Source organism: Geotrypetes seraphini, chromosome 13 (genome assembly GCF_902459505.1).
Source record: "Geotrypetes seraphini chromosome 13, aGeoSer1.1, whole genome shotgun sequence".
Taxonomy (NCBI): domain Eukaryota; kingdom Metazoa; phylum Chordata; class Amphibia; order Gymnophiona; family Dermophiidae; genus Geotrypetes; species Geotrypetes seraphini.
The window spans coordinates 35,342,051-35,368,672 of NC_047096.1; the positions used below are offsets into that span (position 1 = coordinate 35,342,051).

At 42.4% G+C, this 26,622-nt stretch overlaps 2 protein-coding genes across 7 annotated transcripts in view; one reads left to right on the plus strand and one right to left on the minus strand.

Moving 5' to 3' along the window:
- The window catches only part of LOC117347712, a 31,847-nt gene extending 17,658 nt beyond the window's left edge, over window positions 1-14,189 (minus strand). Inside the window, exons 1-5 of one of the 5 annotated variants that reach the window (XM_033918984.1) lie at window positions 14,057-14,189; window positions 8,768-8,863; window positions 5,751-5,835; window positions 3,684-3,821; window positions 508-566 (exon numbers count right to left, since the gene is read on the minus strand). In XM_033918984.1, coding sequence (XP_033774875.1) covers window positions 508-566; window positions 3,684-3,821; window positions 5,751-5,835; window positions 8,768-8,814 — 329 coding nt within the window. In that variant the 5' untranslated portion in view covers window positions 8,815-8,863; window positions 14,057-14,189. Of the gene's footprint in view, window positions 1-507; window positions 567-3,683; window positions 3,822-5,750; window positions 5,836-8,767; window positions 8,864-10,940; window positions 11,108-13,051; window positions 13,204-14,056 lie in introns of those variants that run through there. The other 4 variants (XM_033918985.1, XM_033918983.1, XM_033918982.1 and 1 more) reach the window with 4 other exon arrangements.
- SC5D (sterol-C5-desaturase) lies at window positions 13,467-23,253 on the plus strand. 2 transcript variants are annotated; one of them, XM_033918987.1, is made up of 5 exons: window positions 13,467-13,703; window positions 14,980-15,197; window positions 17,951-18,083; window positions 19,911-20,011; window positions 20,713-23,253. In XM_033918987.1, the coding sequence occupies exons 2-5, from the start codon at window positions 14,988-14,990 to the stop codon at window positions 21,154-21,156; spliced, it is 888 nt and encodes a 295-aa protein (XP_033774878.1). In that variant the 5' UTR covers window positions 13,467-13,703; window positions 14,980-14,987; the 3' UTR covers window positions 21,157-23,253. The 2 variants fall into 2 exon arrangements, with proteins under 2 accessions (XP_033774878.1, XP_033774880.1); XM_033918989.1 differs by having other exon boundaries at window positions 13,488-13,605.
- The last annotated feature ends 3,369 nt before the right edge of the window (window positions 23,254-26,622 follow it).

The following is a 26,622-nucleotide window of genomic DNA, read 5'->3' on the forward strand; positions in this document are numbered from 1 at the left end:
TTAATTTTCTTAAGGCGTGCTTTCTGCTAATAATATCGTCTACTGGGTAAACATAGGGTCAGGACATGTTGTAATATACAATCCTTAATAGAAGAAAGGGAAGAGAGATACAGCACCCTAGGGATGGGGTAGGAAGAAGGAGAGATGCTGGCCCTGAAGTGGGGTGCAAGGGAACAGAGCAGGAAATGACTAGGACTTGATTGAGTGGGAAAGTGTTGGGGGTACAGAACAGAGAATTATGCTGCTTGGGAGTAATGGAGTGGGAATTTTGAGGGGGGAATTTTGAGGTGGGAATGGTAGTTATGAGTAGGGGTATGTTGGGAAAATGAGCGAGGTTGTGAAATGAATAAGAGAAGGGGAAAGGTTGAGACATGATGTGAATGACCTGGAAGACTGGAGAGAAGATGTAAAGCTTTGAAAAGGGTTGGGGGGAGGGTTAGGGAGGGATATAAAAGGAAGAGGGTGGGTTGTGCAATACAATCAATTCTATGCTGTTAAAGTACTCACTCCAGTAAGCTCTTCATTTGTCTCTTGTGGTGGAATTTCAGCGGATAGCTCTTCTGATTCTGTAATATATATGATATACCACTGAGTCCTACATGTCGGTGGAAATAACAAAGAAGCTTAGCTTAAAAGAATAGGAATTATCCGGAAAGGAATGGAAAACAAAGATGAAAATGTTATAATGATCTTGTATTGCTCTATGATATAGCCACACCACTAATACTGTGTGCGATTCTGGTCGCCGTATCTCAAAAAAAGATATAGCGGAATTAGAAAAGGTACCGAGAAGGGCAATGAAAATGATAAAAAGGGTTGGGATGACTTCCCTATGAGGAAAAGCTAAAGCTGCTAGAGCTCTTCAGCTTGGAGATATAATAAAGGTCTATAAAATAATGACTGGATGGAAAGGGTAGATGTAAATAAGAACATAAGAAGTTGCCTCCGCTGAGGCAGACCAGAGGTCCATCTCGCCCAGCGGTCCGCTCCCGCGGCGGCCCATCAGGCCCATTGCCTGAGCAATGGTCCCAGACTATCCCTATAACCTACCGCTACTCTTATCTGTACCCCTCAATTCCTTTATCCTCTAGGAACCTATCCAAACCTTCTTTGAAGCCTTGTAACGTGCTCCGGCCTATCACAGCCTCCGGAAGCGCGTTCCATGTGTCCACCACCCTCTGGGTGAAAAAGAACTTTCTGGCATTTGTTTTAAACCTGTCTCCTTTTAATTTTTCCGAGTGCCCCCTTGTACTTGTATTTTGTATGGTGATTTCTAAGGAGGACAGCTTTATTGAAGAGGGTTTCTTTCTGCATAGAAAGCCATGGAATCTTATATTGGGCAAGTTGCAGCTCTACTCTCTAGAGGAGCGCAGGGAGAGGGGTGACATGATTGAGACATTTAAATGTGTCACAGGTCGTGTCGAGGTGGAAAATGACATATTCTTTCCTAAGGGACCTTCAGTCACAAGGGGGCACCCGCTCAAACTCAGAGGAGGGAGATTTGGTGGTGACACCAGGAAGTATTTCTTTACAGAAATTGTGGTGGATCACTGGAACAAACTACCGGTGCAGGTGATCAAGGCCACTAGCGTGCTCGACTTTAAGAATAAATGGGACATCCACGTAGGATCTCTACATGGGTCGAGCAGCACTCTGACTTAATGGGGTGGGACAGTGGAGTGGGCAGACTTGATGGGCTATAGCCCTTTTCTGCCGTCATCTTTCTATGTTTCTAATTTAAAAGTGGGGGGAGGGGATTGTGATGTGCAGAAATGCCACTTTGGCTTTCTACCCTCCATAGCTTGTTCACTCTTTCCAAAAATACTAGGACTAGGGGGCATGCAATGAAACTACTAAGAAGTAGATTTAAAACAAACCAGTGAAAATATTTCTTCGCACAATGTGTAATTAAATTCAGGAATTTGTTGCCAGAGAATATGATGAAATCAGTTAGCTTAGTGGGGTTTAAAAAAGGTTTTGTATAAATTCCTAAAAGGGAAGTCCATAGACTATTAGTGAGATGGCTTTGGGAAATCGACTGCTTATTCCTAGGATAAGCAGCATAAAATCTGTTTTACTACTTGGGATCCAGCTAGGCACTTGGGACCTGGGTTGTCTACTGTTGGAAACAGAATACTAGGCTTGATGGATCTTCAGTCTGTCCCAGTATGGAAATTCTTATGTTCTTATGTTACTAGGAATTAACTGGTTAAGTAAGAGAAAGCCAAGTAAAGTGGAAACTAACTTGTTAGAGAAGCAGAATGAGACCTGGGATTCAAATTCTTCGATTGATGCTCTGTGTGACGTTGAACAAGACACCACACTCCATTACCTCGGTTACTACAACTCTGATTATAAGTACCGCTGTACCAAATATTCTTATTCGATTCGATTCAGCCTCCTCACCCACCCAAAAACAAATGGCAGGAGGGATGCCACCCTCCGGACGCCCCTTCCCCATTCCTGGTCCCCTCCCCGTACCTTTAACGAAGCAGGAAGGGTGCTCAATCCCTCCTGCTCCAATGCCTCCCGTGACGAGTCTGAGGCCCCGCCTTGATGCATCATGGCTCAGGTGCCTCCCAAGAAAGTCTCGGATTGGCCAATGAGGAACTTCCTTAGTGAGTACTCACCAAAGAAGTCCCTGATTGGCCAATCAGGGACTTTCTTAGGTACTCACTAAGGAAGTCCCTGATTGGCTGAGGCACCTTAGGCCCCTCCCATGGGAGGAGCCCGAGGCGCCTGAGCCAATTCGGGTCTTAGGCCCCACCCCACGCATCAAATGATGCACCGGGGTGGGACCTAAGGCCTCAGACTCGTCACGGGAGGCATTGGAGCAGGAGAGATTGAGCACCCCTCCTGCTCCGTTAAAGGTATGGGGAGGGGGGTGGGGAGGGGACAAGGAATGGGGAGGAGGCGTCCGGGAGGGTAGCAGGAGGAAGTTGGCATCCCTCCTGCAGTTTGTTTTTGTGGGGGGCATCTGCACGGGGGGGCAGATATCAGCACAGGGGGGGCATCAGCACGGGAGGGGCTTCAGCATGGTGGGGGGCATCAGTGCGGGGGGGGGGGCTGGTTAAAACCACAGGCTATATCTGGAATTAAACAAACAAAGAGTACTTGCCTTGTAACAGAAGAACAAACAAAACCAAACAAGGTAAAAGGCAAAAGAGATGTTCTAATCAACCAAAATGTAACCTTTATCATGAAACAATCCCACAATAAAGGTTACTTATTGGTTGATTAGGATATCTCTCTTGCCTTTTACCTTGTTTGGTTTTGTTTGTTCTTCTATTTCTATTCTGGAACTGCAACATTAGGGCTGTTTAAGTCACAGTAAGGGCCATTTACTGCAACTTACAGCCCTAACGCTCCTTGATGAATTCCCCTCTAAATGTGCTTTATGTATTGTTCTGCATTTAGGCCCCCTTTTTACTGAGCTGCAGGAGCGAATGCCACACAGCAAATGCTCCAACTCCCATGCAATCCCTAAGGGCATCAGGGCATTAAAGGCATCAGCCCACACTATCAGATTTAGTAAAAGAGGGGGTTAGTGACCAGCTTTATTCAGTGAAAATGGTCAACAGACTACCACCATCAGTACAATTGATAAAGCCCAACATGTTTGTGGTTTCCTTATACTGTAATACTCCAGTATAAAAAACATGTTCTTCAATATTTCTCTATACCTTGGCAAAACTGTGTGTTAAAGTCTCAATAAGCACATCCGGCACAAATTCATCCAAAAGAACCTCAGAGATAAAAATGTCTACAAAATCCCAGGCAAATTCTCTGTTTCCAAGGAGATAACTGCCTGCTGCATGTACCTTGAAGGAGGAAATAAAGCATGTATTTTTGTCATTTATGTCCATGTTTCTTTGTCCATCAGATCTTGCATGCAAACGGTGACAATCAGCAGCAAGTCACACTCCCAAAATGCATGCCTTAAATCAACAGTGGTAACAGGATAACACAGGATCTAATCGTATCCTGATTAAAACAGAAATCAGAGAAAAAACATCAGAGAGGGGAAAAATCAAGTCTTTTTTTTTTTTAAATCATGGACCTCAGCAGCACAATTCAATTAATCTGAAAACGGCCAAATAAACATTAATTTTCAAATGATCCTATCTGATGACTGCTGCAGATGCAAGAAATTAAAATTACTGCCGATCATTTGCTTAGGACTCAATTTCTGTAATACAACACCATGAAATAATTTCCCCCCAAGAACAGTCAGTGATTTTGAGGATTATTTCCCCTACAACCAATTAGTGCAATGCTACATCATAGGATCATTTTTTCTAGAGCCAATCACCACAGTGCTGAATCATGAGGATCCTTTTATCCCAGGGACAATAACTGTAATTCTCTGTCATGGGTATTATTTTCCTCATAGCCAATCTCTGATCATGGGGAATCACTTTCTCTGTAGCCAGATATTTTATACTATATCATATTATAATGCCTCTGCATTACTTCATAGCGCATCTCAAAAAAAAAAAAAAAAAAAAAAAAAAAATACAGCTGAATTAGAAAAGGTACAGAGAAAGGCAACCAAAATGATAAAGGGGATGGAACAACTCCTCTACGAGGAAAGGCTAAAGAAGTTAGAACGCTTCAGCTTAGAGAAGAAATAGCTGAGGGAAGAGATATGAGTTCTATAAAATAATGAGAAGAGTGTAATGAGTACAAAAACACAAAGAGGAGCACAAGTCTCTGGATGTCCAGGAGAAATAATTTATTCAAAACATTCAGTTTAAAATCAAGATAAAAGCAACCTCTTGGTAAATATGAATCAATTGTTTACTTTTTCCAAAGGACTAGGAGATGAGCAATGAAATTTCTATGTAGTACATTTAGAACAAATCAAAGAAAATACTTTTTCACTCTGGCATTCGTTTTCAGAGAATGTGGTAAAAATGGTTAGCATAGTAAGATTTAACAAAGGTTGGACAAGTTCCTGGAAGAAAAGTCCATAAACCATCATTAAGGTGGACTTGAGGAAAATCCACTGCTTATTCCATAAGAACATAAGAATAGCCTTACTGGATCAGACCAATGGTGCATCTAGCTCAGTATCCTGTCTTCACAGAGGCCAATCCAAGTCATAAGTATCTGGCAAAACCCCAGATAGTAGCAGAATTCTATCCCATGTCTGTCTCAACAGCAGTTTATGATTTTTCCTCCAGGAACTTGTCCAACCCTTTTTTAAAACCAGCTACATTAAATGCTCTTACCACATCCTCTGGCAATGCATTCAAGAGCTTAACTATTCTCTGAGTGAAAAATATTTCATCATATTGGTTTTAAAAGTATTTCTCTGTAACTTCATCGAGTGTCCCCTAGTCTTTGTAATTTTTGACAGAGTAAAAAATTGATCCACTTGTACCCATTCTACTCCACTCAGGTTTTTGTAGGCTTCAATCATATCTCCCCTCGGCAGTCTCTTTTCCAAGCTGAAGAGTCCTAATCTCTTTAGTCTTTCCTCATACGGGAGGAGTTCCATCCCCTTTATCATCTTGGGGGCTCTTCTTTGAACCTTTTCTAGTGCTGTTATATCTTTTTTTGAGATAAGGAGACCAGAACTGTGAGAAGAAGCATAAAATCTATTCTATTCTTTTGATCTGGATTGGCCATTGATCACTGTGAGAAACAGGATACTGGGCTTCATGGATATTTGGTCTGTCCGACTACGGCAATGCTTATATACTAATGGGGATCAATGGCAAGATGTTGCTAGAATAATTCCTTACCTTGTTGTGCTTTGGTCCGTGCTGGTTTGTAAGTCCTTTGATAGTATTTTCATGAACAAAACCATTTTCTCTCCACTTTTCCTTCCTGAAAGGCATTATAAGAATTTCTCAGAATATTATATATATTATACATTAAGAATGCACAAAAGGGAGAAAGAAAGTCCAATGTAGTCTGCAGTAAACAACAGCAACCAGAAAACAACGAACAGACTGCAGATAATGTACAAGTTGGCAAAAATTGTGTAAGACTTGCTTGACCCCATTTGATCGTGATTGGCGTGTTTGTTATCTTTTATGCAGTTTGCTTTATACCTTAACCACCATGGACTCCTGAGGAAGGCATGTTATCTGAAACACGGACCGTGTCGGGTCCCTTGGTTGGCTATAAGGTTGTATATGTTACTGCATTTACTAATAAACAACGCCCGCATCTTGTACATTATCTGCATGTATTACACATTATACATTAGGACAGGGGTAGGCAATTCCGGTCCTCAAGAGCCGGAGCCAGGTCAGGTTTCCAGGATCTCCATAATGAATATGTATGAGATGGATCTGCATGCACTGCCTCCTTGAGATGCAAACCTATCTCATGCATATTTATTGTGGATATCCTGAAAACCTGACCTGGCTCCGGCTCTCGAGGATCGGAATTGCCTACCCCTGCATTAGGGTGATGTGACAAAAAATGTAAACTATTAGTCTAGACAAGGAGCCAGAAATTTTCCTCAATCTCTCTGTTCACTCTAAACCACTGAACTCCTCTCCGTCATGTCACTCACTCTGAATTCATCACTCACCCTCCCTTTTGTCTTCACAGTCCTCAACATTTCTCCCTCTCATTCAGCCATCCCCACTCTCGCTGCATTTATCTCGTCCATGGTGCCCCCCCAATGCCTCCTATACTCGACCGTATCCTCCTGTTCCTTCTTTTGCTCTCTGCCGGGGATATTAATCCCAATCCCAGTCTTCCTAATCAAGTCCCACCCTACTCAGGCAGGAAGGTCCCACTGCTGCATTGCTAATGTCATCTCTATTCCTCTCCCCTTCTTCTCTTCCTTTCTCGTGTGCCTTGTGGAACACCCGCTCTATCTCCAACAACTTTGCTTATGTCCAAGACCTGTTTATCTCTCACTTCCTTTCTTATTTGCTTGCACTAACAAAAACCTTGCTCTGCCCTGAAGACTCTGCTTCTGTCTTGCTCTGCCCTGAAGACTCTGCTTCTGTCACTGCCCTATGTCATGGAGGTATCTCGGGCACCACTTACTCTCGCTAAGCCACTGCACCTGAATGTTATTCGTAGATGCCTTTCTTTGGGATTTTTTTTAATTGTATATATGTTTATTTTATTATATACTAAACTAAAGCTTAACTGTGTATACTGCGTCATCATTCTGAGAAGGCTCAACTCGGTTTATAGCAATTAAATAAACAGGGAATGATAAATATTACATTACATTACATTACATTAGGGATTTCTATTCCGCCTGTGCCTTGCGGTTCTAGGCGGATTACAATATAGAAATATCTGGGATATTCCAGTAGAGTTACATTTCAGGATAAGAGTAAGTTACAGGAACAGTAATGAGTTATGATACTACAATTTCACAGAAGATAATACTTGTTATAGAAGATAATACATATAACGGAAGATAATGCATTTAACAGAGGTAATACATGTTAACTCGATCGGTTGAATCGGGTGTAGTGTAGCAGAATTACAGTACATTCTAGATCGCAGATAAAAAGATAATATAGGTGGGTATTTCCGAAGTCGTTGATTGGGAGGTCATTGGGTGGTGGTTAGAGTGATGGAAGATATTTTTTGAACAGTAAAATAGCAAAATTTCAAAAGAATTAATTTTCAAAATGTTTGACAGAGTAGTTTTTAAAGATTTATGGAAAAATTGAAACGAACTGGAACTCCTTAAAAAAAAAGGGGAGATCATTCCAGAGTTGAGAGAATTTAAAGACCAAAGATTGACTGAAGATCTTGACTCCTTTAATCCCTTTTATAGAAGGAAGGGAGAGTTTAAATTGTTGGATACCTCTTGCAAAGGAGAATCGGTAAACGTTCCAAAATATGCCTATTTTATCATGTACTTGTTTTTATTATATGTTCGTTTTAATTACTGTGTATGTAAATTATATAAACCATTTAGTTTTAAAAGGTATATAAATTTTTAAAATAAATAATGTGCCATGATGAAAGGTGTGAGCTAAATTTAAACAATCATAAATCATCAAGCCCTGTCCTGACACTGAAAGAGAGGCCCAAAAGGTGAGTACTGTCAGTACAAGAAGAATATCGTACAGGAGACTTTAGTGGAAGAGTCAGAGAGTAGATCACAGATAGAATTTGACCTGAGACAGCACAGCAGATGGGTACAAAAAGCTGGACCAAGTGACTTATTTGTTGATATCTCTGTTCCTATAAATATCTTACAAACCAATAGAATTGTCTGATTTTAGTCACAAGTCTAGCTTCAGTGAAAGATGTTCTATTAAGATATACAGAGCTGACCCTTTTTTGTGGTTATCGCCCAAAACCCAGTTAAGGAATCAGGATCTCCTGCTAATTAGTTTCTCCTTCTAGTAGCAGCAGGAAACACCTTAATAAAATGTCATCTCCTGCTCCCATGGGACCAGTCTTATGACTTCTACCACTAAATTATTTCTAGAGGCTACCAGATGTACAGAGTTTCTAAGGAGCCAGTCCATGCTCAAATGAGCTTAAAATCTAAACAATCAAGACAGGCAAACAGAATAAGAACTGTGGTCTTGTGGTAGGAGATTTTATTAAGGCATCTCTTGCTGCTGCTGGAAGGGAAAGCTGCTGCTGGTGCTGCTGCTGCTGCAGGGTGTAACATCAGGATGTGCCAGGGGTGAGGATATGAATTGGGCTGGTAAGAGCTGAGGATGGGGCTGGGCAGAGTAGGTGGCGCTGTGAGTGTGCTCTAAATTTCCCTCTGAAAATATCATCCCTTTGGCAGCTCTGCACAGGGTTTCTTCCTTACCTTTCTTGAAGATCTGTCCATGTTCTTGCAGTTCTGTGTGATTCCATCAGTAGCCAAATGACACCAATAAATACTGCAAACAAAGATTATAATCCCCTACGAAACAAGAATATAAAACTGAATCAGAATTTTGTTGATATCATCAAGGAGAGAGATGGGGCTTCCGGCACCCCCTCTGCAAAGTAAAGATCGGTAGTCTCCCCCACCCCAGACTGCCACATACAGTGGCTGCTACACAGATCAGAAAGGGACTACGGTGCAAATCTCACAGTGTCCAGAGTTGTGAAACTTGTACCAGAGTTTCTTCCTGCACTGCATGAATTAAAGCTAAATGGACAAACTGCACTCCCATACAGGGCCAGATAAAAACAAAGGCACTAAAGTGGTGCCCACAGCAGCTTTTGGGCCTAGATTCACTAAACTCACCGATCTGGTTGTTGGGGGCGATTCTTGGCCGAGTTTTGCCGAGTGACCAATTCACAACGGATTCTGCATGCAAATGATCTGATCGGACGCACGCCCTACAGCGATCCCATGGATTGCTGTGGAGCAATCGAGACACATGCACAGATTATCCTTGTTGGTTGTAGATGCAATTTGTTTATGTGCTTGCTCTTCACAGAAGCAAGCTCAAAATAAAAGGGGAGGGGTGGCTGCAGTTTACTTGCTGGCCCTACGAGTGGACATTTTAAAAGGAATGATTTCAATTTTTGTGCAGCCAGATAATGGAACAGAACACGCTTTAAACCCGCGGGTTAAAACCACGGGCTGGCACTGTGCTTTTTGCAGAATATATAAGTATAGATATTTTACCGTTTTACTTTTTATTTTGATGGTTGTTTTATATAGGGTTTTTACCTTGATACTGAGATTTTAGGGTGGAAGAGAGCAGGAGAGTCGGCAAGGACAGTAAGTGACTGGTCCTCAGCAGTCACTTCATTGCAGATCGGCAAACCCAATCAGTGTTTCTTCTTCTGCTTAGTGAATTGATGGCTTCCTACTTTTGCGTCAGAGATTGAACACACAGCAGTCGGGGAACAATCGCGTTGGGGAACAATCGCAAAACCATCAGTACAGGATCAGTAAGTTTAGTGAATCTAAGTTTTGGTATCCTTTCCACTCCCCCCCTAATCTGTGAGGCACTAAAATTATCACCTATTATTTAAAGCCCAATGTTTTATTGTTAGACTTTAACACCTTTAAATGATTTATTTCTAGAATCTATAGGTTCTATTTGTAAACATAGTAAGTGACAGCAGATAAAGACTGAAATTTCCATCTGGTCTGCCATGAGGTGATTAGGATGGTAACGAAACATTCTCCTAGTAAACGCCCACAAATGCCTATTCACACTTCCTACCCTGATTATGGAACGAAATCCTGCCGACTATTAGATCACTGGCAGGTTTATTAAACTTCAGGAAAGTGATAAAAAGTCACCTTTTCATCTAATTATCCCTCATAAAGACACCCTCCAACCCTAAACCAGCTGTCTAAAACTACTTCTATAACTGTTGTGCACACATCGTTGAAAGTGCCTTACCCTTCGAATTGTAGCTGCAATTAAGGCTAGATGCACTAAAGTCAGTCGGTAATACCGACTGGATTGCTGTTGGCCGATTCTCTGGCCGACTGTGGAGGAGCGATCGATGAGCTACCAAGTTTGCATGCAAATCTGACAGATCGCTCAGTGAGCGATTGACACATGTGCAGAGCCCTAACAGCAGTGACAGGGGAAGCAGCCTCCTGTCACTGCTGCTAGGGATTCTTTTTTTTTTAATGGCACAGATGTTGTGCGTGTGTTACATGACCCCCCTACAGCAGTGAAAATGGCAGGATGGATGCCCCCACCCAATTCTGGAACCCCCCCCCCCCCCACGCCACTGTAGTTTTGGGCACCGACTAGGTCATCTAATGGAAGCATCAGCCCTGGCATTGTCATGTTAATTTCAATTATTAGGCTGTCTAGGAAATATCTAAAACTAAGCAGCTAGATAGATTGTTAAAGAACCATATGACAAAAAGTTGGAAGCATCCAAGTACCATCATTTACATAACTGTTTTAAAAGTACAATATAGTATAAAATAAAAGCCAAACTGAAGCAAATAAAATGCAATGCTAGGTACAATGAAAGAATACAAGTGTGACAGTTGTGTACAATCTAATACATACCACTTGTGAAACTGAACACTTCTCAAGACCCTCACAGCCTAGTCATTCTTTAGTATCCTTACAACAGCCTGGACAAAGCTGATTCTTGTTTTAGATTTCTCATGATCATATTCATTATAAAAGTGCAGCACAGGTAGGGAACTGATCCACTTTGCAACAGCAGAGGAGCTAGAGCCAGCCCTAGTTACAGCACACATACAGCTTAGCAACCTACTCTTCAAAGCACACAAAGACCAGTAGAGGGTAAAATCTACAGTTCTATTTTTTTAATAGGAATAGGTCTACAACATTTACACAGTGAAACCTCCTCATTCAACTAACCTACTTAATGTGCTTAAACATTGTTTGAAAAAGAGTTTAACTGTTTTCTATATTAAACTTTGTGCCCTGCTTTAGACAGTCCTTTGCAGTTGGGGTTTAGAGCTATATTGCTCAGTGTAAAGTCACAAAGTAAGAATTTCTGTACAAATTCTGAAACTAATCCTGTTGAGCCTACTTTCTGAAGGTGATAAAAAATCTTTAACCAGATTTGTTCAACCTACATTCAGTTTATCTTTCTAACACTATTTGCATATTATCTGGTCTTGATATTTTTAATGTCCATCCAGTCCCTTTTCCTTTCCACCCTGTGATTTCTTAGGCTTTATATGGAGGAATCATCTGACCCATATGATGACGTGTTGAACTCTGACGCTGAGTCAATCATGAATGAGTTTTTTTCAAATAGGAAGATGACACAACAGGATTTGGGGCATAATTCTGTATAAACAAAGTATCATTCACCTGTCTGTATATGTGTACCACTGATGTGTGCATATGGATGGATATGACATAATGCATAGTGAAAGTGGCCCAACATAGGAACAGGAGCTGACTCTGCTTAGCTGCAGCAGAGAGAACGGCTCTAATCCTTGCAATGGCAAGAAGTGAGTCATGGCAGAAGTGAGTCTGTGGCAGAAGTGAATCATGGGGTCAAGGTGGTGGCAGCTGGCTATCAGTTACAGGTTTAGTACTGCACAATAAAGCAAATCAAAACTCATCTGCAGTGAGCTAGGGATAGGGCAGAGAAGAAGGAGGACCTATCACCACCAATCCCTGCTGGCAGAGGTCTCTTGGAAACCTGTGCCAGCATACCCAGTGAGCTGGAGCCTAAGAATTAAAGCTCTGGCAAGAAGACTAGGCTGAAATCTCCTGGCTCAACTGAGGTAAGGACCAAGGTCCAAACCCACAAGCTCCATATCCAAGGACCAGTCCAAGAGATGTAAGCCCTTATGAACCAGAGGGTCAGGCCTACCTATCCTAGATCCTACTGCACCAGCCCATCTCACCATCTGCTGGAGGCAGAAAATTACTGAAGGGTTCCAACCTGCACCAATCCTTATACTGATGTCACTGGAAAAGTTCAGTATATTTATCTCCATCTGCTAGTCGGGAAGGGACACAACCCAATGGTCTGAATGGGTGTAGTGGTATAAGTATGGTACACAATGCAAAGGGGGCATGTCCCTGGCAAAGCAGTTATTGCTATTTCAGTGGCTCTTCCGTCTCCAAGCAAGAGGCTTTGTGTGATATCTATAGCAGTTTGTCCATTAGTACAGCAAACTGATAAGAGGTTTAAATCTGTGAAGAGTTCTTGATGGTGAGTAAGGGGTTATCGTGAGAGAGAGATAGGAAGGTTGGCCTGACTCGAGTACCCTTAAACGTCATAAGCATAATTTTATATAAGTGAAATGATATGTGATAGGAAGCCAATGTTCATCATGGTGGAGAGGAATAAAATGGTCATATTTTTAAGTGTGTGAACAGATGTACAGCTGAATTCTGAATAGCTGAAGGTGACGGATATGCCAGATCCTAATGCCCTGAAACACTGCATTACATATGCATATGGTCAGAGAATGAATGATGGCATGAAGTGCAGGGGTCGAAAAGAGATAAAACTGGGTAGATCATATGAAGTTTGTAATAGCTAACCTTGATTATGTTGGAGATATGTTCTTTAAATAAGATACTGTCCAATGTTACACAGACACACTCACACATCCACAAACAATTACGGAAATTTTAAAAAATAATTTATCCTGGTGAATAAGCTATTGAAAATTACCCACTGTGGGTAAAAGTAGGCGGCTGGATGGTGGTCAAGTGCTTTTTAAAGATATATGTAGTTAACATGATAGCATTCTTCCTACACATTATCCTCTTGCCTCCAAACTCCGCCTCTAGGAGGTTGGCCGCAGTCATCACGTAACGTTGTCAAAAAAAGAGAAAACACCACAACATCCTCTCAAACACATTGCGACGCCAGAATGAGGCTTGGAACGCCTTGGAAAAATAAAGAAAACCAAAACATTGGAGCACCAGAATGAGGCTGGGAACACTGGGTGAAGCTATTGAAGTACCAGAATGAGGCGTGAATGGCCACAAAAAAAAAAAAAAAGGCAACCGGAAGCTACCAAACCGCCCCGTCTCAGCCACAGGACTGACAGTCACGTGACTGCTTGGATCAGAGTCTCGCCACCGACGTCAGATCAGGCTATTCAGCCCCGCCCCTTCCATTAATTCAAACCGGTGGCCTGGGGAAGCTCGTGAGAAGCTTTGGTAGGCGGCGCGGATGAATGGGTAATTGACATCGAGCTGCTGCAGAGCCTTAGCTTTAATGCAGGTTGGTAGCGGTTGCGTAGACAACATTTCGGTTGGGGTGACAGGAAGCATCGGGCTGGCGTGCGGAGTCCACTCCCGCACCCCTTCCTCTTACCTCAGGTAAAATAACCACACCATTATCTCCTGATTAGATAGGCTGCATGTTAATCTGCCAGTATAGGGTGTGTTGGCCAGGAGCGTACATCCAAGTTTCCAAATTTATTTTTATTATACCGCTCATCGACACAGCCATCTGAGCTGTTAACAGGCTAATCAGATACTCTCTTAAGTATTTTCCCTATCTGTCTCGGTGGGCTTACAGTGTCTCACAAACTGTGTGCCACGGGAGATTCCAGAACTTATTTTAAAAAATTCCCTTCATCAGAAATAATTCATAAAATAAATATACACTAGACTAGATTACGTGTATGCAAGTCTGTCACTGCTGGCACCTCTCCTCTCCCTCCGCGTACCTCTGTAAATGTTTGCCAGTGCGAGCAGCATATTTCACCTGCTGCTTGCACCATCTTCAGCATTGGTGTAGTAAGAGGGGCGGTCTGTCCGGGCGCTGGCACCTGTCCTCTCCACCCCCCCTGCTCCTTCGCCCACCCCCCACTACTGCGTATGCCCCCTCCCTTCCCTTGTACCTTTTTAATGTTTGCCAGCATCGGCTCTTCCTCTGATGTCACTTCCTGGACCCAAGCCTAGTATATTTTAATAATAATAAACTCATTTTTATATACCGCAGTACCACAAACAGTTCAAAGCAGTTTACAGAGGAAGAGACTGTATACAGACAGCGATATTACAGAAAACTTTCAAAATTACACACTTTGTCCCACCCCCATCCCCAAAGCCAGCCTGCCTGCCTGTCTATCTCTCTCCCTCCCTTCCTGGCCAAAGCCAGCCTGCTTGCCTGCCTACCTCCTTCCCTTCCTGCTGAGCAAAAAAAAAAGCCTCCCTCCTTCCTTTCACTCGGACCGCTGCTATCTTACCGCCCTGCTGCTTTTGCTAAAGCCGACAGGAAGTCTTCTTTCCGATGTCAACTCTGACGTCGGAGAAGACGTTCTGGGCCAGCCAGGCAGCGATTGGCTGGCCCAGAACGTCCTCTGGATAGAAGACTTCCTGTTGGCTTTAGCAGCAGCAATCTTGCCTGCCCTGCGCGGCAGAAATTTCCTGCGGACCGTCGGTTGAAGAACAGTGTTCTAGTGTATATTTATTTTATGAATTATTTCTTATGAAGGGAATTTTAAAAATCTGGAATCTCTCGCAGCACACCCTGAATCTCTTTGTGGCACAGTTAGCGAGACACTGGCGTGAAGGGTGGTTTATCAAGTCTATTAAACTATATGATCATATAGAATAGTGTGCTGAAATAGTATTTTCTGTCACATAGGTATAAAGATGGACTTGGTACTGAACTACGCAGATTATTACATTTTTACACCATATGTGTATCCATCTACCTGGCCAGAGGATGATGTCCTTCGACAAATTATAAGCCTCCTTATTGTGACAAATGCTGGTGGGCTTATCATTTACTTCCTGTTTGGAACACTCAGTTATTATTTCATTTTCGACCACAATTTGATGAAACATCCACAGTTTTTAGAGGTGAGATTTTGTTAAATCTGTTCTTGTCAGACATCTACAGAATTGAAAATTAAATCATGTGATATTAAGAGGCCCATTTTCTCAAGTGTAAAAAAGGTTTCCAAACAGGCCTTAGGCATAGCGGGTCCGCCCATCCCCACTTAATCTAAGGCCTGATTGGCCAATCAGACCTTAGACTTAGTGGGGATGGGCGGACCTGCTATGCCTAAGGCCTGATTGGTCCAGGCTTCTAGAGCCTGGGCCAATCAGGCCTTAGGCTTCGGCGGGATGGGCCTGGAAGAGGCGGGCCCACCTCATTTCGACGAGACAGGCCTGCCGGCTGGACGGACAAGAACCGTCTGGCCTTAAGAAAAGGTTAGTTTGGTGGGGTGGAGGTTTGGGGGTTGTTAGCGCCGGGGGGGGGGGGAGGGTGCGTCTTCGGGCAGGAGGGATTGGGCACCCTCCTGCCAGCGATCGATATTGTCGGGGGGGGGGCATCTTCTGGCAGGAGGGTTTGGGCACCCTCCTGCCAGCGATCAATATTGTCGGGGGGGGAGAGGGGAGGGTGCGTCTTCGGGCAGGGGGGATTGGGCATCCTCCTGCCAGCGATCGGACAGGCCGTGGCCCGCTATACTTATACTATACTTATAGATATAGAGATTGGAATCGACTCCACCGTCCTAATGTGGTTCTCAAACTTCTTACGCTCCCGTTCCTACACCGTCAACACAAATGGCACCATGTCCACTCCTTGGACTCCATCTTGCGGTGTCCCTCAAGGATCACCCCTTTCCCCTATTCTCTTTAACATCTACATGTCCTCCCTGAAACTCTTTCAACTATCCCCCCTGGAAACAATCTACACTTATGCAGATGACATCCTTGTCCTCCTTGAGACTGACCAGAACCTCACCAACCTCCACGAAAACATTACAACTTGCATAATGAGACTCCGTGCCTGGTCCTTCTCGGTACAGATGAAACTAAACGAATCTAAAACAAAACTACTCTGGCTCGGCCCAAAATTCGAACACCTGCCCACACTTTTCACACTACCCACAGGCGATACACTACAGCTCGAGTTCTCATGCAAGGTCCTTGGTATCACTATCGATTCCTCTCTCTCCCTCAATGACCACCTCAACTCCTTGGCAAAATCATGCTTTTTCAGCCTTCACATGCTGAGGAAAGCTAGATCCTACTTCAGCCAACAACACTTTGCCATCCTTGTCCAATCCATCATCCTCTCCAAACTAGATTACTGCAACGCCATCTACTTAAATCTATAAAAAAAAAGTATTCTAAGACTCCAGCTAATCCAGAATACTGCAGCCAAACTGATTTTCTCAAAACGCAAGTCTGACCATGCCTCCCCACTCCTTGCCAAACTTCATTGGCTCCCAATAATCTCCAGAATCCATTTCAAATGTTCCTGCCTGGCTTTCAAGATCATTCACGGAATCCTGCCTCCTCTTATCCCACTGTCTTTCAACTCCTCCAGTCCCGACTCCTCCAGAACTGCCCAAAGGCTTAAACTAGCCTTCCCCTCTCCACGCGGCATCCACTATTCAGGCAAACTGGGAAAATCCCTTCTCTTCAAAATCACAGGTCTTTGGAACGACCTCACCACCCCGCTGCGGAACCTGAGCTCCCTTCAGTTATTCCGCAAACAACTGAAAACCTGGCTTTTCAGCAAATTGTAGCTCTATCCTTCCCCCCTTTCTCTCCCCCCTTCTACACATAAGTTCATGTAATCCTTTTTCTTCTTCTCTACCCACTATTTTAAGTTCTTGTAAACCGTGTCGAGCTCCATTCTCATGGAGATGATGCGGTATATAAACTTAAGGTTTAGATTAGATTAGATTAGATAGGGGCCGCGTCTACTTACAATGTAGACCAGCATTTTGCTGGCCTACATTTTAGGGTTTCTCCTCTACTAGGGAGACGCGTAGGGCCGCCTAGGTTTGCCTAAGGCCCGCCTAAGGCTCTTAGGCGAGCTTAGGCATCTTGCGGGTCTCCCTAGGCTCCCGAAGGCGCCTTCAGGCCTGCCTGGGGAGCATTTTTTTTAAAATACGTGCATCCCGATTGGCTGATTAGACAGCTGTAGGACGCCTACAGCTGCCTAAAATCGGGACGCACTTTGGAGAATCAGGCCCTAAGCGTTTTAGCGCGCACTAGCCGAAAATCTACCGCCTGCTCAAAAGGAGGTGAAAGTGGTTAGCGCGCGGCAATGTAGTGCGTGCTATTCTGCGCGTTAAGTCCCTAGTGCAGCTTTGTAAAAGGAGCCCTAAGTTGATGTGATATCCATAGATTTATTTAGGGCAGTTCTATTTGTTTCATTCTGTTTTATTGATCTTTTAATGCATTTTTTTGTATAGAAGACTCTAGATGGGAAAAGAAAAATGTTTGTAGTCGGTCATTAAAACTTGACTGATTAGATAAAATAAACAATCTTATTTTAACTTTTTTAAATCATATATATTTATTTGGAAATGGAAAAATTCCAACTGTAGATTACTGAATATATACCATAAAGAATTGTAATCCAGATACATTTACCTATCTGCATATATACAATTATATAAATGTATATATATGATTTTGTAATATTGACATTTGGGTATTTTGTTGTATTGCTTATTAAAAATAATAACTTTAACCGATCCACTATCTTTTTAATGTTCTATGATTTAGTTTTTTTGCATATTTTGAAAGACATACCTGTATTGGTAACTGAGATTCCATTTTAATCTCTCTCCACTACTGATTTTCAGAACCAGGTGCAGCGTGAGATCAAGTTTTCAGCGCAGTCCATGCCATGGATTAGTATTCCTACTGTTGCTCTCTTCTTTGCTGAAGTCAGAGGGTATAGCAGACTTTATGACAACATTGAAGACTCGCCATATGGTACAAATCCTACTGATTTATTGATCCAATGTTTTGAATTATGGGATGCCACATAAGAAAATTAGGGTAGAATATTTAGAGTATCGTTTGAATAGCCTAATTGTAAAAATAAAAAAATGTGATGGTAATTTCAGAAATAAAGGTGTAGCATAGTGGTTAGAGCAGCAGCTTTAAAAGTTTAAAGTTTATTTGGGATTTGATAAAATCGCTTTTTCATAGACTACAAAGCGATGAACAATTTTAAAAATGGGAGGGGGAAACAATTTTGGGGTAAATCACAGACATACTTTCCACGAGAGGGAAATAGAGGGAGGAACTACAAATTAGTATAGGAAAGATTACATTACATTACGGATTTCTATTCCGCCTATACCTTGCAGTTCAAGGCGGATTACAAAAGATTTGACTGGACATTTTCCAGTGAAGATACAATTTTTTTTTTTTTTTTTTTGTCAGAGGAGAGATAGCTGGATAGATTCCTAAGGGGATTTAGGGGTTGGATAGTAAAATGATAGTGCCAAACTGTGTGATATAGACAAAGAGAATGTAGTTAGAGTAGGTAAGATTACCATCTATTTTAGGGGTCTGTTTGCTTGGAGGTGTTTAGGTGGGTTATTTGGGGAAGTGATATCTTGAGGTAGGTGAAGAAGGGTTAAGATATTTGGATGAATTTTTTGAAAAGCAGGGTTTTGATTTCTTTTCGAAATGTTTTGAAGTCGTCCGATGTTGTCAGCAGATTGAAGATGGAATGGTTGAGTTTTGCTGCTTGTGTTGCCAGAAGGTTGTCAAACATTTTCTTGCGTAGTGTGCCTTTGAGTGGGGGAAAGGCAAAAGGGTTTGGGGTTCTTCTTTGTCTTGAGTTGGAGATCTGGATTAAGCGGTTGTTTAGGTAGGAAGGGGAGGAGCCGTATAACGCTTTGAAAAGAGAATAAAAAAGGGGAAAACAACAGAAGGGCTTGACTGGACAGATGCAAGGCAGTGGTTATTCAGAAAGTGCGGTCACTGTCTCTGGTGCTGTACTGAACAACGGCACTGTCACTTTCATTAGACGGACAGGGAACATCAGGTCTGACAATTGTTTACCTGCGTGCGCCAAGATTACAGTAAGGGGGTTGAAAGAAGACATGGGTTTAGCAGCCACCAGTACCAGATTCCTCGGGGAGAATGTGGGATCAAAAAGGGAAAGCAGTTCACACTGAAAACCGTGGGCCAGTCGCTTTACACATTTTCGCCGCTCATTCACTAAGGTAGATCGATTTGTACTGCACAACACAAGCCCCATTCCTAGTGCGAGAAGTTCTTTGGTCTTGAATGGATAGGTTGTGCACCCCCACTCCTGAGATCTGTAGAAGTATTTTCTGCCACGCCTCCTTGGTTCTCTGGGCTGTGCCCTCTGAGACCAGTTTTTCCTTGTACAAGCAAGCGGAGAAGGTGTCTTTTTCTCTGCTCTGCATCTTACTGAGCTGTGGAAAAAAGGGATAGATATTTGAAGGGAATGGTGGCTCAGAGCTTATATTTTAGTACTATTTTTGGAAGTTTTTTCAAGAAGGTGAACAGCCAGTCATGTGATTCATAATCAGTAAAAAAAAAAAAAGTTACCTTTTGAGGAAAGCAGAAGCCATTAATATCCGATAAGTGTTCACACTTTTTTTTTTAAACAGTAAGAGATGTAGAGTTAAGGGAGAAGAAAACACAGAAGGAAAATTAGTTTATCATTTTTAATGACAAAATGTAATGCCATTTAAAGAATGCATTATATAACATTTAAAATTCAAAGAGGCAGAGAACTAACATATATAAAAAATACTGTGTTTTCATCCTTTGTAGGCTGGTTTGGAGTAATATTCAGTATATTTTCATTCCTATTCTTCACGGACATGGGTATCTATTGGATCCATCGATTCCTCCATCATAAGCTCATATATAAGGTAAAAGCAGTCATCTTGTAGTAAATGTGTTCTAAATATAGTGAGCCTGGAGTATTCTGTGCTTTAACATTTTATAAGAAATATGGGAATGTTTAGAAAAGTGGAAAAATGACGAGTTTACATCTGTAGTTGTCGAGACGCAAAATCCATATGCACAAGACAACTTTTCATAATCCAAAATTAAGTAGAAAAGAAGTGCACATTAGAGAATGACACGGGGACAAATTTTTCCTCATCCCCGCAGGAACTCAATTTCCCCATCCAGTCCCCGTTTGTAATTCTGTAAACCGTTTAGTTTTAAACAGTATAGAAATTTTTAAAATAAATACATTTTGTCACTGTCCCTATCCCTGTCCCATTCTTGTAAGCTCTGCCTTAACCGCACAAGCCTCGAACACTAACGGCCTCTTTTTTACAAAGCTGCACGGCCACAACCCCGAAGCCATTTATGGGCTTCGGGACCATTAGCGCAGCGCAGCCGCTAGCGCGGCTTTGTAAAAGAGACAGTAAGGGCCTCTTCTATTAAACTGCGCTAGCAGTTTTTAGCGTGGTGAGCTGCGCTGCTCCCAACGCTCATAAAGTTCCTATGAGAGGGGGTAAGAGTTAATTTTTATTATAATCAGTTCTCAATGGAATAAAGTAAGAATACTAACTTCTGCTTAATAAATACTTTACCCTAATTATCTTAATTTCATCTACAGACTTTTCACAAGCCCCATCATATATGGAAGGTTCCTTCTCCGTTTGCAAGTCATGCTTTCCACCCACTGGATGGGTTCCTTCAGAGTCTGCCGTATCATATTTATCCTTTTATTTTTCCTTTACACAAGGTAGCTTACTTAGGTCTCTACATCTTTGTTAATATCTGGACTGTATCAATTCATGATGGTGATTATCGTGTCCCACAATTCCTAAGACATGTTATCAATGGCTCAGCACATCACACTGACCATCATCTATATTTTGATTACAACTATGGTCAGTATTTCACTCTATGGGATAAAATCGGTGGCTCCTATAAAAACCCCTCTTCCTTTGAAGGAAAGGGACCTCATGATTATTTGAGAAAGTTGAAAGTGTGTGTATCAAACAGGACAAGCAATGGTTATGAAAATGGAACACAAGAATATGGGAAAAATAAATAATTTCTTGATCCCTAAGAGAAAGCCATGAATATATTCATAAACAGAAACCGACATCAACCTAATTTTAGAACAATGGATCTTGGAATCTTGATATTAGAGGTAAATGTAATACACATGAAGCTTTTTGTCAATAGTATTCATGACTTTTCATCTTATGTTACCATGAGCTAAAATTGCAATGCTGCTAGTGTTGCGCCTTTTTAATTTAAACTGAAATTTTTAGAACTTCTCTGGTGTTATTCTTCCAGAATGAGTTTGGTATTTATGTAGTCTCTTGGGGCATGAACTGGTGATCTCCATGAGGAGAGACTGGGATCTGGAATGCTTGCATTCATAGTATAGTCTAAGGTTATGGGATTAACCTTAAACTACTGACTTTCAAGACACCTACTCTTAAAGAGAAAATGTTGCAGGAACATTTATGCTTAGCCAGTTAAAAGCCTACTGACAGAAGCAGCAAAGTAAGTGTACGGAAGACTTTTTTTCTAGAAATGTAAAGATGAAATACTAGTTGTTGACAGGGGTACTGAAAACAGCACTTTACACATATTGTACAGTAGCAAAAGCTTTTAAATGTAATACAAGTGATGTATACTAACACCTGTAAGGATTATGACCTTGTAATACTCCTAACCATTGTATAAAGACTAGTGCTGCCCGATTCAGAGAAAAATATTTCGATTCGATTCACCCTGTTAATGACACAGCTTTTTAAGTTTAAACATTTTATTTAACCAAGGCAATATCATATCAAAAATTCCCAGCTTCCATCCCCAGACTCGCCAGCCCCCCTTCCGATTCCCATCTTCCATCCCCAGCCCCCCTACCGATTTCAGCTTCCATCCCCAGACCCCAAGACTCACCAGCCCCCTGCTGATTCTCAGCTTCCATCCCCAGCCTTCTGCCGATTTCAGCTTCCAGCCCCCCTGCCGATTCTCAGCTTCCATCCCCATGCCCCAAGACTCACAAGCCCCCATTCCGATTCTCAGTTTCCATCCCCAGTCCTCATTCCGATTCTCAGCTTCCATCCCCAGCCCCCCTGCCGATTTCAGCTTCCATCCCCAGTCCCCCTGCCGATTTCAGCTTCCATCCACAAGTCCCCATTCAGATTCTCAGTTTCCATCCCCAGCCCCCCTGCCGATTCTGAGCTTCCATCCCCAGCCCCCCTGCCGATTTCAGCTTCCATCCCTAGCCCCTAAGACTCACCAGCCCCCATTCCAATTCATTTACTTACTGGACTGGATATTAAATTGCGGGGAAGAGAGGAGAAATGCGGGAAAAGCCAGCCAAAAATAGTATTTGCTGCTGCCGAGGTCTGCTGTACAAGGTCCGCTCGCTCGCCGATTGACTCTCCCCACTACTTTTGTTTCTTCCGATGTAACTTCCGGTTTCGCAAAACCGGAAGTTACGTTAGATGGGTAGAGTCGGGCGGCCAGCGGCATGAAAATCATCTTGCAGCTGAATCGGTGAGTCCGTTTTTTAACAAAAACGAACCAATTCAAATCGATTCACCTGATTTGAATTGGTGAACCAATTCGAATCGTGAATTGGGCAGCACTAATAAAGACGCATCATTTTGTGCTAGCTGAGTGATTTCCAAATGGTTTTTACCTTTTCAGTTTAGCTTCTTAAGATAAAATGTTAATGTTTTATAGACAATTGTAATGTGTTAATGTATATTGCACTGATCAGTATATTAAAACATGTCTCAGTCTTGAGTTCTCTTGCAAAAGAGGACCCAGTAACTTTCTTTATTAGGGCAATTACTCCTAATTTGGAGTTAGTTTCCTTTTACTATAACGCTGGGTTTTACTAAACCACAGAAGAGCTTCTTACCACCGGCAGGCAATAGGAATTGAATGAGCATTGGAGCATTTACCTCACCGGCCTGCGGTAAGAAGCTCTTCCGCGGTTTAGTAAAAGTAGCTCTAAGCCTTTTCACCAGAATATATATAAATAGAAATTTGAATAGCATTTGGGTGGACTTAAAATCAAGCTCTATAAAATTTTAATTTTTATAGTGTAATATATTTTGCTGTAGATGCATATATGCCAGTAACTTATATAGTGTAGTTTTGACCCGGTGGTATAGTCCTGTCCCCCTCTGCTTTTTTTTTTTTTTTTTTTTTTTTTTTTTTAAACAGCTAATCGGCAACTGAATGTTGTAAATTCCAGCCAAAAGCTTCAACCACAATTGATTCCACTTGCTAGTGTGTGAAATACATCTGTGGGGTTTAAGATCCCATACATGTGTTGAACTGCTCTGGGCTTAATTCGTTACTTAAAGAATGCAAGAATGAATGTATTTTTAACTCGTATCCTCTTGCTATGCTGATGATTCCTACAAGTAATGCCTGGATGGTTTGGCTGCTCTCATAGGAAATTTTCACATCCTAATACTTCAAAACATATATTAAGATACCTCGCAGGAAGCCCCTGCTCAGCTAGAGCAGTGTTTCTCAACTTCTTCAAGCCAAGTACCCCCTAAGGGGTCCTCTTACTAAGGCGCGTTAGCCATTTTAGCGCGTGCTAAATGCTAACGTGTCCATTATAGTCTATGGACGCGTTAGCATTTAATGCACGCTAAAACGGCTAGTGCGCATTAGTAAGAGGGGGTGAGTCTAACAAATATCAGCTGAGTACCCCTGCCCAAGCTCTGCTCTAGACCCCACCCCCATAATAATAGTACTAATTGTAATGCAATTTCTTCCATCCATTTTTCATATACACACACAATATAATCTTATTAATACATAATGGTAACCACAGAATTAAAAAAAAAAAAACCACCACAAAGCACACTGTACGCAGAGAAAATGTTAATTATCATTTGTATTTGTTTTTTGTTTTTTTTTTTAAATGTCAAGACAGTTGATTTTAAAATATGCAATGCCACCTCAGTAACAACTATAGAAAAATAGACAAATATAATATAAAATATCGACAGCAGATATAAATTCTCAAATCTGACACATTTCGATCACTAAATTGAAAATGAAATCATTTTTCCTACCTTTGTTATCTGGTTGCACTTCCTTCTGACTGTGCATCCAATATTTCTTTCTTTCTACCTCCTACATGCTTCCTCTTCTCCGGACTTCATTCCCTTCCCCAACCAACATCTATCTCTGTCCACGAGTCCAACTTTTCTTCCTATCTCCTCCACGCCCATTGGCAACATGTCTTCCTCTGTCTCTCACTGTCCTCTCATTCCCTCCCTTGCTGCAAGGGGAGTAGGGAAAGAGAGAGAGAGATCCAGAGTGCATCTCTCCTACTCCCACTACTGCCACATCCAACATTTCTCCCTCCTTTCCACCAGTCCAGCATTTGTTTCTCTCTGCCTCCTGAATGCTTCCTCTCATCCAGTCCTCATTCCCTCTCTCAACCAACATCTATCTCTATCTCTCCAATTTTTTACTGTCTGCCCTCTCCCCTTTCCCTGAGTGTGGCATTTCTCCTTCCCTCCTTTCTGCCCTCCCCATCCAATTTTCCCTCTCTCTCCATGAGTCCAACACTTTCTGCCTCCTACACACTCTTGTTCTCCTTGCCTCTTCCCTCAAGTGTGACTTCCCTCCTTCCTACCACCATGTCTCCCTCTCTCATCACTCTCACTAATCCTACAAAAATTTTCCTTCCTTCCCTCCCCTCAACCCCACTCACAACTAATATACATCCTCGCCATGCACCATCTCACCCTCCCCTCCAGCGTACAGCACCTTTCCTTTCCCTCCCCTTCTCCTTCAAGTCCAGCAGCACCTTCCCTTCCCCTTCTGCCAGGTCCAGCAGCACCTCTTCTCTCTTCCATTCCCTCCCCCTTATCCTGCAGGACCTCTCCCCATGTCCAGCAGTACCCTTTTTCTATGTCCAGCAGTACCTCTCCTCTCCCTAGCGGCAGCTCACTGTGTGCTTTTAACTTCCCCACAGAGCTGCCACTAGCGTTAGTTTAGCTGTTGCAGCCTCGGGGGTCTTTGCTAGACCGGCCCACCTCCGATGACACAACTTCCTCTTTTGTCGGAGGTGGTCCAGCCTTTTTTCCCCATGTCCAGCAGTACCTCTCCTCTCCCGAATGGCAGCTCACTGTGTGCTTTTATCTTCCCCATAGAGCTGCCACAAGAGTTAGTTTAGCTGTTGCAGCCTCGGGGGTCTTTGCTAGACCGGCCCACCTCTGATGACACAACTTCCTTTTTTGTCGGAGGTGGTCCAGCCTAGCAAAGGCCCTGAGGCTGCCTGATGAAACCGCAGCTAAACTAACGCTAACGGAAGTTCTGTGGGGAAGTTAAAAGCATGCAGTGAGCTACTGCTAGAGAAAGGAGAGGTACTGCTGAGCCGGCGATTCCATCAGGTAGCCTCGGGGCCTTTGCTAGGCTAGCTCACCTCCTATGATGCAACTTCCTCTTTCATCGGAGGCGAGCCGGCGTAGGTAAGGTCACATAGCTGCCACTGCTGTTCTGGGGGTGGAGGGGATGAAGGCAGGCGATACATGATGGCAGAAGGAAAGGGGACATACAGTGCCACATATACACCTATGATGCAACTTCCTCTTTCATCAGTAGCGGGCTGGCCTAGCAAAGCTCACACAGCTGCCGCTGCTGTTCCGGGGGGGGAGGAGAGGAAGGCGGGCGATATGTAATGGCAGAAGGAAGGGGGACATACAGCACCACATATACACAATGGCAGAAGGAAGTTGGGAGACATACAGTACCCGATGCTGCATACCCCCTCAAGGGTATGCATATTGCGTGTTGAGAAAAACTGATCTAGAGAACGTTGTAAAATATTGTTTTATGACATTTAAAAGGTGAATAAGTATTTCAGATAAGAGCTGTGTTTTAAAAGTGTTTGTGCTAATGTGCAAATGTTACAACATCCTTTTTTAGTTTTTCACATACTTATCCCAAGGCTTCAGGTATAGAGAAAGTGACTTTATCAAAATATTTTTAATACGGATATTTCCACATTAGCTAGAGTATATTTTTTTTGTACTTTGTGTCCTTTTGAGAGTTCAGATTCACAGCTTTCCAATCATATTACATTTTAATGTTCTAGAGCAGTGATTCCCAACCCTGTCCTGGAGGACCGCTAGCCAGTCAGGTTTTCAGGATAGCCCTAATAAATATGTATGGAGTAGATTTACATGCCTCTCACCTCTATTATATGCAAATGTTTCTCATGCATGTTCATTAGGGCGATCCCAAAAACCCAACTGGCTGGTGGTCCTCTGGGACAGGGTTGGGAACCACTGTTCTAGAGAAATGTAATTTAAACATATTTTATTAGCATGTAGAAGCCCATATTTAGAGATTATACAGTAAAATAAAAACAAAAGTATGATATTGATGCATCATGATCAGTTTTGTAAATTGTGTAAATAGTGGACTGTAGAAATCACAAGCAATGTTTGAATAATAAACACTTAAACAGATTATACTGTAAGATTTGATAGCATTTTATATTTTTAATATAAAG